At 35.8% G+C, this 14,754-nt stretch overlaps 1 protein-coding gene across 1 annotated transcript in view; it reads left to right on the plus strand.

The window, feature by feature from the left end:
* Nucleotides 1-8,721: 8,721 nt before the first annotated feature.
* LOC138696970 (uncharacterized) overlaps nucleotides 8,722-14,754 on the plus strand; it is a 34,394-nt gene continuing 28,361 nt past the window's right edge. Inside the window, exon 1 of the mRNA XM_069822511.1 lies at nucleotides 8,722-8,827. Within this exon, the coding sequence (XP_069678612.1) occupies nucleotides 8,773-8,827 (55 nt within the window). The 5' untranslated portion in view covers nucleotides 8,722-8,772. The remainder of the gene's footprint in view (nucleotides 8,828-14,754) is intronic.

Consider the following 14,754-nt stretch of genomic DNA (forward strand, 5'->3'; position numbering starts at 1 on the left):
TTGTCGAGATCAGCGGGAGATTAGTGTCTATCTATAATAGAAAAGTAGAGGATCATAATGAAAGTTATCGAAAGATATCCTAAATAAAAGCAAACCTCCTGTTGTCCTCAATTTTTCTTCTCAAAATCACAAGATTCCCATTTGAAGATTTGTCTGTCTTCGACGGAGAGACACAGGATCTTTATCGGTGAGCAACCCTACAGTAGATTGACGACCGAAGCAATGACTCGGCGACGGCAGCATCAGTTTCTTGCCGAGTATACGGTCTCCCGATTCGCAGTGAATTTTTAACACATCCCGCGCTGAATTCTTCCACAAATTATCCCTTCTCGGTGGAGCCTTAACAAAACCAGACCTGATATCCTACATAATATTACTCATGGTTTTTTTCCGGTATGTGGACGTTCGTGGAACCACACGAACGCCACAAATCCATTCTCTCATATTGAAAATATTCGTATCTGCATTTGACGGTCTTAAAATGGCAGGGAATGAACGCATTATTGTGATTATGTTATGGTTTCCCTCAGGGTGCACCAGATGTTTTCCGTCATGAACTCACGTCGACATACGTCCGTGAGATTCTCTCGCATGGCATACCAACCACAGTCCGAGGATGTGAATATTCAAGAACTATGTTGCCTGTGTCACCGACAAATTTTGAATGTTAATGTAAATGTTATATTTTATTTAACGACGCTCGCATCTGCAGAGGTTATATCAGTGTCGCCGGATGTGCCGGAATTTTGTCCCCCAGGAGTTCTTTTACATGCCAGTAAATCCACTGACATGAGCCCGTCGCATTTAAGCACACTTACATGCCATCGCCCTGGCCCTTGTGCATAGAAGGTCAGCGCTCTACCAACTCGCCAACCAGGTCGACCAAATTTTGAACGTACGGATTTGTTTTACAAGCAAAATAAGTCGTGTGTAGTAGAACTTTCATCCCTCTCTAGTCTTAATTACGAATTCAGTGGTGTTGTAATTCTGCAAGAATAATGTTGTAAATACCTAGGAGTGTATTTAAACTCCAAACTTTCTTGGGGAGAGAGCATGTTGATAATGTTTGGGGTAAAGCATGGAGGGCACTTCACTTTATTATGAGAATCTTGAGAAAGGCTAGCACCAAATCGAGGGAAATAGCATATCTAACGTTAGTGCGACCGTTAATGGAATACGGAACTACATGTTGGTATCCCTATAGAATATATCAGATAAATTCCTTAGAAAGAGTCCAGTATAGGGCAGCTAAATTTGTTAAAGGTAAAAGAGAAGATGGAAACGATACGATAAAGGAACTTAAATGGGAAACTTTGGAAAACAGACGTAGGAAAACTAGAATAACATCATTGTATAGAGCACATCTAGGTCAGAAAGCATTGGTAGACATAACGGCTCGGTTAGAAGAGCCAACATACTATGGTAGGAACGATCATGATTTTAAAATCAAATGTAGGAAACAGAAAACGGATGTAGGTAAATTCTCATTTTTAAATAGAACTATAAATGATTGGAATGACCTACCTGCAGCGGTCTTTGAGGGCTGTCCTTCCTTAAGGAGATTCCAGAATAACTTAAAAAGTTGTGTATAAAGTGCAAATTAAAATTAAGGTGACATTTAACATTTAATTTTTTAAAGTGACATGTATTCATTTAGCCTGACGAGTTACTTCCTTGGTTTGATTTGTAAATTATTTAAAAATAGCGTGTGAGAGGGTCTGAGACTAGAAATGTTTTGCTTAAATGTAGTTCTGTTTATAAGTATGCATAAGGGTGTAATTATTTGACTTATTTGAACTGTTGTATCAGTGAAGCTAGGTGAGTCAGTGAAGTTACGGTTTTACAGTGCAGTGAATAGTTCCGATCAGTGATAATTTATAGTGTCAATGAAATTTGTTCTATAGTGTCAGTGAAATGTGTTCTATAGTGTCAGTGAAATGTGTGCTAAAGTGTCAGTGAAATGCGTCATAGTGCCACTACAGTGAGTGAGATGAGAGTAAAGTGAAAGACTATTGAAACTTATGTAGGACCTATAGATAATTATGTAGGTTGTGTTGTAAAATTAGGTATTTTATTTTACGTTTTATTATTATTGTGTTAAATTGTATTGTGTATAAAATTGTATTATGTATTGTAAATTTTATTGTGTATTGCTTATCGTTTTATTGTGTATTGTTTATATTGTGTATATCACTGCCACCGGGTGCTTGCCCAATTGCAGTGTAAATAAATACATACAACCTATATTTAAATTTAACTGAAATGAAATAATGAAAACATTCGAGTGAAATAAAAGAGTTTGTTGACGAGGAAAATCAAATATATATGAAGCTTGCGCCCAAGACATTGAGTGGAACCATTTCTATGTTGAGCATTTGTACTATTACGTTGTCACCTGGAGTTACGCTGCTTCATTCGAGAAGGCATGTTGGACTTCTAACAAAACAGTTGAAGGGTTAAGTCTTTTTTTTTTGAACCGACGCATGTGACGTGCGAGGTGCGAGGCCCGCCTCGCACAAATCCGAACTACACGAGAGATAGTGAGTGGTTTCTGTAACTGCGAGATACGAGGTCTGCGCACTTCGTAGCCATAGAAACCACTCAGTCTCTCGTGTAGTCCGGATTTGTGCGAGGCCCGCCTCGCACGTCGCACGCCGCATGCGTGGTTCAGAAGAACCAAAGCTTAAAGTACACACTGCCGCCGAACCACAGAAGAAGTTAGGCCTACTGCAGTTTCAATCGTGTCGTTACAACTGTAAACAAATTGAACCAAGGTTCACAATGTCCCCAACATATGGGCATGACGTTTGTCTGTGACGTCGCTTACTTACTTACTGGCTTTTAAGGAACCTGGAGGTTCATTGTCGCCCTCACATAAGCCCGCCATAGGTCCCTATCCTGAGCAAGATTAATCCAGTCTCTATCATCATATTCTACCTCCCTCAAATCAGTTTTAATATTATCTTCCAACCTACGTCTCGGCCTCCGCAAAGGTCTTTTTCCCTCCGGCCTCCCAACTAACACTCTATATGCATTTCTGGATTCGCCAATACGTGCTACATGTCCTGCCCATCTCAAACGTCTGGATTTTATGTTCCTAGTGGAAGTGCATTATATAGCGAAATTTATAAACTTGTACTTTCTATTTGGGAAAAGGAAATTGTACCAGAACAATGGAAGGAGTCCATAATTGTACCTATTTTTAAAAAGGGGGACAAAACCAACTGTGGTAACTTTCGAGGAATATCACTTTTGTTGACGTCGTACAAAATTTTGTCCAATATTCTTTTGAGGAGATTAACTCCGTACGTAGATGAAATTATTGGGGATCATCAGTGCGGTTTTCGGCGTAATAGATCGACTATTGATCAGATTTTTTGTATTCGGCAGATAATGGAGAAAAAATGGGAGTATAAGGGTACAGTACATCAGTTATTCATAGATTTCAAAAAGGCTTATGACTCGGTTAAGAGGGAAGTATTATATGATATTCTTATTGAATTTGGTATTCCCAAGAAACTAGTTCGATTAATTAAAATGTGTCTCAGTGAAACATACAGCAGAGTCCGTATAGGTCAGTTTCTATCTGATCCTTTTCCAATTCACTGCGGGCTAAAGCAGGGAGATGCACTATCACCTTTACTTTTTAACTTCGCTTTAGAATATGCCATTAGGAAAGTTCAGGATAACAGGCAGGGTTTGGAATTGAACGGGCTACATCAGCTTCTTGTCTATGCAGATGACGTGAATATGTTAGGAGAAAATACACAAACGGTTAGGGAAAACACGGAAATTTTACTTGAAGCAAGTAAAGCGATCGGTTTGGAAGTAAATACCGAAAAGACAAAGTATATGATTATGTCTCGTGACGGGAATATTGTACGAAATGGAAATATAAATATTGGAGATTTATCCTTCGAAGAGGTGGAAAAATTCAAATATCTTGGAGCAACAGTAACAAATATAAATGACACTCGGGAGGAAATTAAACGCAGAATAAATATGGGAAATGCGTGTTATTATTCGGTTGAGAAGCTCTTATCATCCAGTCTGCTGTCCAAAAATCTGAAAGTTAGAATTTATAAAACAGTTATATTACCGGTTCTTCTATATGGCTGTGAAACTTGGACTCTCACTCTGAGAGAGGAACATAGGTTAAGGGTGTTTGAGAATAAGGTGCTTAGGAAAATATTTGGGGCTAAGCGGGATGAAGTTACAGGAGAATGGAGAAAGTTACACAACACAGAACTGCACGCATTGTATTCTTCACCTGACATAATTAGGAACTTGAAATCCAGACGTTTGAGATGGGCAGGGCATGTAGCACGTATGGACGAATCCAGAAATGCATATAGAGTGTTAGTTGGGAGACCGGAGGGAAAAAGACCTTTAGGGAGGCCGAGACGTAGATGGGAGGATAATATTAAAATGGATTTGAGGGAGGTGGGGTATGATGATAGAGACTGGCTTAATCTTGCACAGGATAGGGACCGATGGCGGGCTTATGTGAGGGCGGCAATGAACCTTCGGGTTCCTTAAAAGCCATTTGTAAGTAATTATGACAGGTGAAGAATACAATACGTGCAGCTCCCCGTTGTGTAACTTTCTTCATTCTCCTGTAACTTCATCCCTCTTAGCCCCAAACATTTTCCTAAGAAGCTTATTCTCAAACACCCTTAATCTCTGTTCCTCTCTCAAAGTGAGAGTCCAAGTTTCACAACCATACAGATTACTGCTAGGTTTCGTAACATCTGTTTTTTACGGTGATGGGTTGTTAGCCCTTCGCCCAACCCCCAAGCTGAAGGACCACCCCTTATCGGCTGTCCATGACTGCTTATTCAATATATTCGCAGCTACCCTCCATATCTGGAGGCCGGTCTGTGGCGTCGCTACTAGGAGAAATTTGTTTCTCTCTCTCTACATTATTCATTCAAAAACTATTTCACCATATGGTAATGTAGAATTTCTGAACGGAATATCATATGTACTTCTGTACATCATAGTAATACATTTTAGTTTTACCGCCCAGAGACAATTTTCATAATTTTTTCTTTATTTTACTTTTCCTGTTTTTCTTTTCCTTAAACTAATATGTACACAACACCAATGTCCGACGTGGGAAATTTTCGGCCCAAGTGATAGACACATTTCGCACTTCAGCCTCTGGGAACACCTTGGCCTGCAATTTTACTGCGAGTTAGCAGTGTTAGTGGCAGGTTTAGATAAAGGTTCATGAACAGATGTATTAGTCTAAATTAGAAGCTCTGGCTGTGATAAATTTCATCAGTATTTTGAAATGTAGGCCTACTCTCGTTAGCATTATTTTTTTCTTAAATGTAATCTTGTCGTTCTTCTTGTTGTGAGATGTAGTGTTCAAATTAATGTTCTAATTTTCAGTCGTTAATATGATGTTCTTCTTGATAAATATATTAGAAATATAAATATATCGTTAGAATTATGTTCATTTTCATTAGTAAATATTCTCTCGCTAGTACTACATTGTTCTTCGATAATTTATTTTCGTTAGTATTTTGTTGTTCTTCATAAATATATTCTCTTTAGTATTATCGTTTTGTTCATATATATATACATATATATATATATATACTTTCGTCAGAATTATGATGCTCTTCATTAGCATTTGAAATATACACACGTTAGTATTATATCGTTTTTCATAAATATACTCACGTTAGTATTATATCGTTTTTCATAAATATATTCTGGTTAGTATTGTGTTGTTCCCCATAAATTCACTCCCGTTAACATTGTGTTGTTCCTAATTAAAATGTTGAAATTTATTCTCATTAGCATTATGTTGTTCTTCATTAATATTCTGAAATATATTGATGTAAACATTATGTTGTACTTTATTAATATTCTGAAATATATTGATGTAAACATTATGTTGTTCTTCATTACTATGTTGAAATATATTCCCATTATCATTACGTTGTTCTTCATTAATGTTTTGAAATATATTGCCATTAGCATTATGTTGTTCTTAATTAATGTTTTGAAATATATTCTCATTAGCATTATGTTGTTTTTCATGAATATTTTGAAATATATTGTCATTAGCATTACGTTGTTCTTCATTAATGTTTTGAAATATATTCTCATTATCATTATGTTGTTTTTCATGAATATTTTGAAATATATTCTCATTAGCATTATGTTGTTCTTCATTAATAAATTGAAATTTATTCTCATTATCATTATGTTGTTTTTCATGAATATTTTGAAATATATTCCCATTAGCATTACGTTGTTTTTCATGAATATTTTGAAATATGTTATCATTAGCATTACGTTGTTTTTCATGAATATTTTGAAATATGTTATCATTAGCATTATGTTGTTCTTCATTAATATCTTGAAATATATTTTCATTGGCATTATGTTGATCTCAATTAATATGTTCAAATATATTTTCATTAGCTTTATGTTGGTTTTGAAACATATTCTCATTATCACTATGTTTTTCCTCATTAATGATTTGAAATATATTATCATTAGCATTATGTTGTTCTAACAGAGGTTAAGGGTATTTGAGAATAAGGTTCTTGGGAAAATATTTGGGGCTAAGAGGGATGAAGTTACAGGAGAATGGAGAAAGTTACACAACGCAGAGCTGCACGCATTGTATTCTTCACCTGATATAATTAGGAACATTAAATCCAGACGTTTGAGATGGGCAGGACATGTAGCAAGTATGGGCGAATCCAGAATGCTTATAGAGTGTTAGTTGGGAGGCCGGAGGGAAAAAGACCTTTGGGGAGGCCGAGACGTAGGTGGGAAGATAATATTAAAATGGATATGAGGGAGGTGGGATATGATGATAGAGACTGGATTAATCTTGCTCAGGATAGGGACCAATGGCGGGCTTATGTGAGGTCGGCAATGAACCTCCGGGTTCCTTAAAAGCCAGTAAGTAAGTATTTTGTTATTCTTCATTAATACCCATATTTTGAAATAAATTCTCATTAACATTATGTTGCTCTCCATTAATATTTTGAAATATATTTTCATTAGCATTATGTTGCATTTTATTAATATTTTGAAATACACCCAACATATACTATTAGGAATAAAAAAGTACAAATTATTCATAACAATAGTACTGTATTACAAAATACTGTTTTCCCAACAAATCGTAAAAATGGATATAGAGGGTTTTGAATCTACAGTAGATGATTCAATTGTTCATATGCATCTGAAGTCTGGCTAATGTAATATGTAGCTAATCGGCGATGTCTGCAATGGGGGGGGGGAAGGAACGGACCATCCTACCCCATTATCTCCTGGCTTAGTTGGTTCATGAGTGATGCCATATTGGTGTCACTTGAGATAAAACTGGACTTCGGACAGTTCACTAAACAATAATTTGTGAAATATTTTGCTCTTTTGTGACCTATATTTTTACTTTGATATAAAGTCTATTTGAGCCAGCTAAAGTAAGATTTTAGAATTTCAGAATCCGAAATATACTCGTTAGACGTTATGCTGACTTTTCTATTATAATTAGTACATCAATAATAGGCAATAATGTCGTTTCTTATATATCCTGGGCAAAAAAAAAAATCCCAATTTCAGTCACATTAATTTCTTACTCGTGTTTGAATTGTATCAAACTTATATTAGGGTATAATATTGTACTTACTGAACTCATTTGACATTACTACAAAGCTGTAATTTTTGCCTAGTTACGTAATACGCTTCCACAATGACGCTGTTCGTATAACTTATATAGGCCTATATGTCCAGAATAATTTTCAAATTTATAAAAACGATCAAAATCTGAATTGTATACAAGTTTGCTGCACAAATTAAACTACTTAAAGATATATATTATTTTAAAGTACCGAAGTACATATGATATTTCCATGCAGATATTCTGCGTCATCATATGATGAAAGAGTAATGGAACGGAGAAAAATATGCGTAAATCGCTTCGTGATTTAAGACGGCGCTTATTACGTCGGATCCCGGCCAACTAGTCACTCATAACGAGTGCACCTCAGCACATGTGTGGACTTCGGTCCTACGTTCATAGATATCTATGACGTAGTGCAGAGGGCGGCCACTAGAGGGAACCCAAGAGTTGGAGCTTAATCTGAGACAATTCTGTCCGACGCCGGGGTGCTTTCCGGTGTGGCTTAGTAGATAAAGCATCAGCACGTAGAGCTGAAAACCCTGGTTCAAATCCCGGCGCCGGAGAGAATTTTTCTCCGTTCCATTACTCTTTCATCATACTTAAAGATAACCATGGCAACTCGCACTTATAAGTTAATGTGAAAGTCTTGAGGAAAATGAACCTCATTATAAGTTGTAACATTAAATTCTTCATGCTGAGTTTTATATTACAATTAGTACCTGCATCAATTTTATATCGTTATATGAAGTAATGTCGTTTCTTCTATTTCCTTCGTGAAAGAAAATCAAGTTTACATTGACATTAGATTCTCAATCATGCATGAATGGTATCAGACATGCATTAGTGTACAATTTCAAAGCTACGGAACACTGGTAGCGTTATTACATAGACGTGATTATTATGCTATTAGTTACGTAACAGGCAAGGTAGAACAGAGTAATGTGTCGATATATTGAATACAATGATTTCACAATGAATTCAATTCAAGTAGAAAATATAGAAATAAGTTATTTCCCAACATAGTATATCCGTACACGTGTAATGATTTAGCGAAGAGAGTTTGCAAGCCTTACTCGTATAAAAGCTGGCTCGTTGAGCCCTGCAGAGCATTCACGATGACGTCTTCCCTTGTGGTCGCTGTCACGTGCCTAGGAGTGCTTGGGTTCTCAGGTGAGCAAGTGTTAACCCTTTCTTACCCATAGATACCATATGGCAATAAATAACTTTATAGGATTTATATACTTGTGTGTTACATATGAAGGTAAATTTTGCTCGATACCTTCTATTTCAATACATTTTCATGTATGTATGTATTTATTTACACTGCAAGTGGGCAAGTACCCGGTGGCAGTGGTATATACAATATTAACAATACACAGTTAAAATGATAAGCAATACACAATACAATTTACAATACATAATAAAATTTACAACACATATACAATTTTATACACAATACAATAAGAATACACAATACAATTTAACACAATAATAATAAAACATAAAATAAAACACCTAATTTTACAACACAACCTACATAATTATGTATAGGTCCTACATAATTTTCAATAGTCTTTCACTTTACTCTCATCTCATTCCCTGTAGTGGCACTATGACGCATTTCACTGACACTTTAGCACACATTTCACTGACACTCTGTAACACATTTCACTGACACTATAGAACACATTTCATTGACACTATAAATTATCACTGATCGGAACTGTTCACTGCACTGTAAAACCATAACTTCACTGACTCACCTCGCTTCACTGATACAACAGTTCAAATAAGTCAAATAATTGCATTCTTATGCATACTTATAAACAGAACTACATTTAAACTAAACATTTCTAGTCTAAGGCCCTCTTACACGCTATTTTTAAATAAATTACAATTCAAACCAAGGAAGTAAACTCGTCAGGCTAGATAAATACATGCCACCTTAAAAAATTAAATGTTGAATGTCACCTTAATTTTAATTTTGACTTTATACACAACTCTTTAAATTATTCTTGAATCTCCTTAAGGAAGGACAGCCCTCAAAGACCGCTGCAGGTAGGTCATTCCAATCATTTATAGTTCTATTTAAAAATGAGAATTTACCTACATCCGTTTTCTGTTTCCTACATTTGATTTTAAAATCATGATCGTTCCTACCATAGTACGTTGGCTTTTCTAACCGAGCCGTTATGTCTACCCATGCTTTCTGACCTAGATGTGCTCTATACAATGATGTTATTCTAGTTTTCCTACGTCTGTTTTCCAAAGTTTCCCATTTAAGTTCTTTTATCGTATCGTTCCCATCTTCTCTTTTACCTTTAACAAATTTAGCTGCCCTATACTGGATTCTTTCTAAGGAATTTATCTGATATATTCTATAGGGATCCCAACATGTAGTTCCGTATTCCATTAATGGTCGCACTAATGTTAGATATGCTATTTCCCTCGATTTGGGGCTAGCCTTTCTCAAGATTCTCATAATAAAGTGAAGTGCCCTCCATGCTTTTCCTGTAACATTATCAACATGCTCTCCCCAAGAAAGTTTGGAGTTTAAATACACTCCTGAATATAGTTTTGTTTCAAATGTTGCCACTCCCGTAACTTGGTCACTGAATTGGTCCTAATACAGCTATTTGTTTCAACATGGATTGCTTGTAAATTTAATTTGGGTTAGAAAGGGTTGAGTGAACAACGTCAGTATTCTGCGAAGCGAGCTGATACAGTTGTAATGTTGTAAATTATTACCAATTTTATGGAAATATTTTGACGTAGAATAGGCTGTGTCTTTGTTTCGCATTCCTATAGATATCTAAATTGAGTAAGAGTGTCACGAAATCAGACAAAATCAGAAACAATTACTTCAAGAAAACTATTAGGCATCCAAATAAACCAGCCGTGGCGAAAATGTAATTCACGAACATATTGTGGCTCGCAATGATAGCTGTGCATGTCTCTTGCTCCCCCAACCCCCACCCTCTCACTCACTGGAGTCAAACTCTGTTCCATTCGTATTTGTCTCTGACCTGCGAGTGGCGTATCGTCGCAATGTCTCTCTCGAAACCATGTACCTCTACAAAAACTAAAGTTTCACGTAGGATGGGAGGACGCATTTTTTTGCTGCCTATATGGTGAGAATATTAAATGTATGATTTGTTCACAAGTGTTACGAGGAAAACGGTTGTATAACATAAAACAGCATTATACTACATGTTACTGATGAAACATTAAAAGGTTAAGTGTTATTATTATTATTATTATTGTTATTATTATTATTATTATTATTATTATTATTTCGATCCTTTTTCAGCAACGTACGAATAATGCGGTTAGGTCTTCAATTTAAACTCACAGAATTACAATGTGATGTTAAATGAAAGCTAGATGTAAGGACTTGACAAATGTTGAACTTTTCAAATCTTTGCCAAAAAATAAATTTCCGAAGCTTCGTTCTTTCGCTTGCTCTGTTAAAGCAATATTCGCATCAACTTACATTTGTGAAAAATTATTTTCAACAATGAAAATAGTAAAACCCAAATTTAGATCACGACTGACAGACAAATACCTTCGTGATCAACTACGACTGGCAGTAGGCCTAAGTGACATAATTCCTGATTTTGAAACTTTGTCGCAGAGACATTCTGAAGACAATTAACTTTAGTTTGTGATAATGTGTCCTATGTTTTCTTGTTCATTTCTTTCTTCGTTACACGTATTAAACATTAGTTTGTAACGTTATACTGTAAAAAATTATATTTAAATGCTTGACGTAAGGAAAATGAAAATCCGTTAATAAGTCACACAGTTGCTTCACTTCCCCTTCGGGTGTCCGCCTCCCTCCATAGGTGCTATGCACGTTGCAGGTTACACAGTGGCTCGGCGCACGATTACATTTTCGCCACGGCTGAAATAAACCGAATTAAACTTTAGAGCCGTAGTCGGCAAAGATTACGTGATATAAAATGGAGCCCGCAATACTCAGTAAAGGGACAGTAGGAGGGAGACGACACCCAAACTTCTTAGCACTGAATGGAAGGAGGGGGATCATGCTTTACCCTCCGCCTGTTTGTGTATTAAGAGGTTGATTCGCGAACCTCGAAATGCCGACCACTGCTAGCCAAGTCCAACCGTAACTCGTGGCATTTGGGTACCCGGACCTCCCCGACTTGAGGGGAAAGGACTTGGCAGCTGTCCGTCCCTTAATATGACATGCACATCAGTTTATTTTCAGTGGGGGCGGCCTTGTGAGTTATTGTAATTTCCACATTTCTACATTAGTAAGAACGTACCTACCTGAACAGATTCCATGTCTCACAACGCAATAAATCACCAATAATTGGCTCTTTTTCAGTCACATAGCAAGCCACTCTGTCTGTGACTGAACAGAAGTAAGAAGTGTTAGAAAGAACTCATTTATACTAATAATAAATCTGTAGCCGAAATTTTTCTGGTAATTTTCGATTTTCCAAAAATAATTGGTCCTAACATATATAATTAACTACCCTGAAACCGAAAATAGCTTTTTTGAAATTTTTGTTTGTATCTCTGTCTGTATGTTTGTTACCTTTTCACGCGATAATGGCTGAACCGATTTATATGAAAATTGGAATATAAATTAAGTTTGTTGTAACTTAGATTTTAGGCTATATGGCATTCAAAATACTTTATTTAAAAGGGGGGTTATAATGGGCCTGAATTAAATAAATCGAAATATGTCGCTTATTATTGATTTTTGTGAAAAATGTTACATAACAAACGTTTCTTTAGAATTGATTTCCGATAAGTTTTATTCTTTACAAAATTTTGATAGGACTGATATTTAATGAGATAAATGAGTTTTAAAATTAAAATAACGCTGTCTAAGAAGGTGCAATGAATTAAGAACAAATGACTTCGTCTATAAGGGGCCTTGGACATCAACAATCGAAAGCTATTAAACATAGCCTACAGAGAATGTTTCTGTGTTTGTATGAAGTAATATCAGAAGCTAAATTAACCGATTTGTATAATTAATTATTATTTCACCATTGGAAAATGTAGTTTCTCTAGATAGACATAATGCTATAATGTTATTATAGTAACGTCTGAGTAAATCGAGGACAGGTAAAATTAAAATAACTTCTTATGCACAGAAAATTTGATAGGCTATTTTGTACATTCGTTTTCTGTATTTCTTAAAATAATATTTATGTACACTCATTTTAATCTCAGAGAATTAACGAACAACGAGAGTGTATTGATTTAGTATGCAGTAATAGTACGTTAGCTTAGCAATCCATTATTTTATAATTCAAATTTTAACTATGCCCAATTGAATCGTGTTAAAATACATAAAATATATATGCAATGAATGCAATGCAAAAAAAATGGGTAATGAACGAAGCAGATTATCTTGCGCTGTTGTAAAAGTTGTTCCCTGGATCAAACGTCCTATTTTAATTATGTAATTACTTTATATTTATTTCTAACAGGTGCAGCGGAGCGCACGGGTACGGCTATTTGTTCATAAATATAGCTTGCCGCCAATAAAACAGTAAAAGCTATTCCTCACAATATTCTCCAAATGTTAAAGAACATGAATTCATATTCATCTATATGCCTAACTAATCAAGTCGAAATTTAATTTTCGTCCACCTAGATTGGGAAATTTGCACACTGTGCGCCGGTCCAAATTACATACCGTGCTAAGATTTGATTTATAGACAAATATTACAAAAATTATTGTAAACATAGAGTGTTATACATTTTGATTACATAACTTTTAACACTGTATCACTTCGGAATATGTATAAGAACTTTCTTGTGTTAAATTTTAACGTACCTTGTTAACATGTTTCGACCTATTTTCGGTCATCTTCGGAACTAGAAATTAAACTACAACATCGCATACAGAACAAATAACACTCTAGAAAAACATCACAACACACAAACAACACAAACAAACAAATACAACCACGCAGGCGTATACAAACTCAAATGTAACACCTGCAACAACTTCTAGACAGGACAGACAGGCAGATTATTTCAAACACGTTACAAAGAACACATCACAGCCATAACAAAATTACAAAACACCTCCACATATGCAAAACACATCACAAATGCCAACCACACCCACAGAGACATCAACACAGACATGGAAATACTGCACATCCAACCAAAAAGCCAGAAACTCAACACACTAGAACAATATGAAATATACAGACACACGAAAACACACCCCAACGATATTCTCAGCACACAACTCAATTTCAAAACACATACACTCTTTGACTCTACACTACGAACTCACCCACACAGGAAACAAGAGGCGCCAAGACCAACAACGACCAGTTCCGAAGATGACCGAAAATAGGTCGAAACTTGTTAAACAAGAAAGTTCTTATCATACATATTCCGATAGAGTGTTAGTTGGAAGACCCGAGAGGAAAAGACCTTTGGGGAGACCAAGGCGTAGAAGGAAGAAAAGTATAGAAATAGATTTGAGAGCGGTGGGATATGATGGTAGGAACTGGATTAATCTTGCTCAAGATAGTGACCGATGGCGGGCTTGTAAGTATACGAATAACTATGGTGAAAGTTATCTTAATCTTCCTCAATACTTGAACAAGCAAAACACCCTTTTCGTACAAATAGTAACTACACAGCACTCAGTCTCAACAGGGTGTACGGTTTTAAGGATTGTGAATAATAAACTTCTTTTGTTCTCACCTTAAATGTAACAGCAAAATAACTTGCAGGCAGGAAGCAACCTCAACTGTTTTTCTATTCTTATCTAAGACAGGGGTGACTAAACTTTCAAATACAAAAATTCAAATCGGTCCAAATTACACTGTGGTCCAAGTTACATGGACTTCCCCTACATCAATTTCAGATCTGTACAGGTAATAATGCCATTTCTTGTATTTCCTGTGTAAAAGAAAATCCCATTTTCATTCACATTAACTTCTTACTCATGTTTTAATGATATCAGACATGCATTAGCGTAATTTTACAAACGAATTGAACACACGTGGCGTTATTATATAGTGTAATTTATATTCTGTTAATTGCAAAGCATCCTTCTACATTGTCGCTGCTTGCGAGGTGGAACAGAT

This window comes from Periplaneta americana, chromosome 3, assembly GCF_040183065.1.
Source record: "Periplaneta americana isolate PAMFEO1 chromosome 3, P.americana_PAMFEO1_priV1, whole genome shotgun sequence".
In the NCBI taxonomy this organism is placed as follows: domain Eukaryota; kingdom Metazoa; phylum Arthropoda; class Insecta; order Blattodea; family Blattidae; genus Periplaneta; species Periplaneta americana.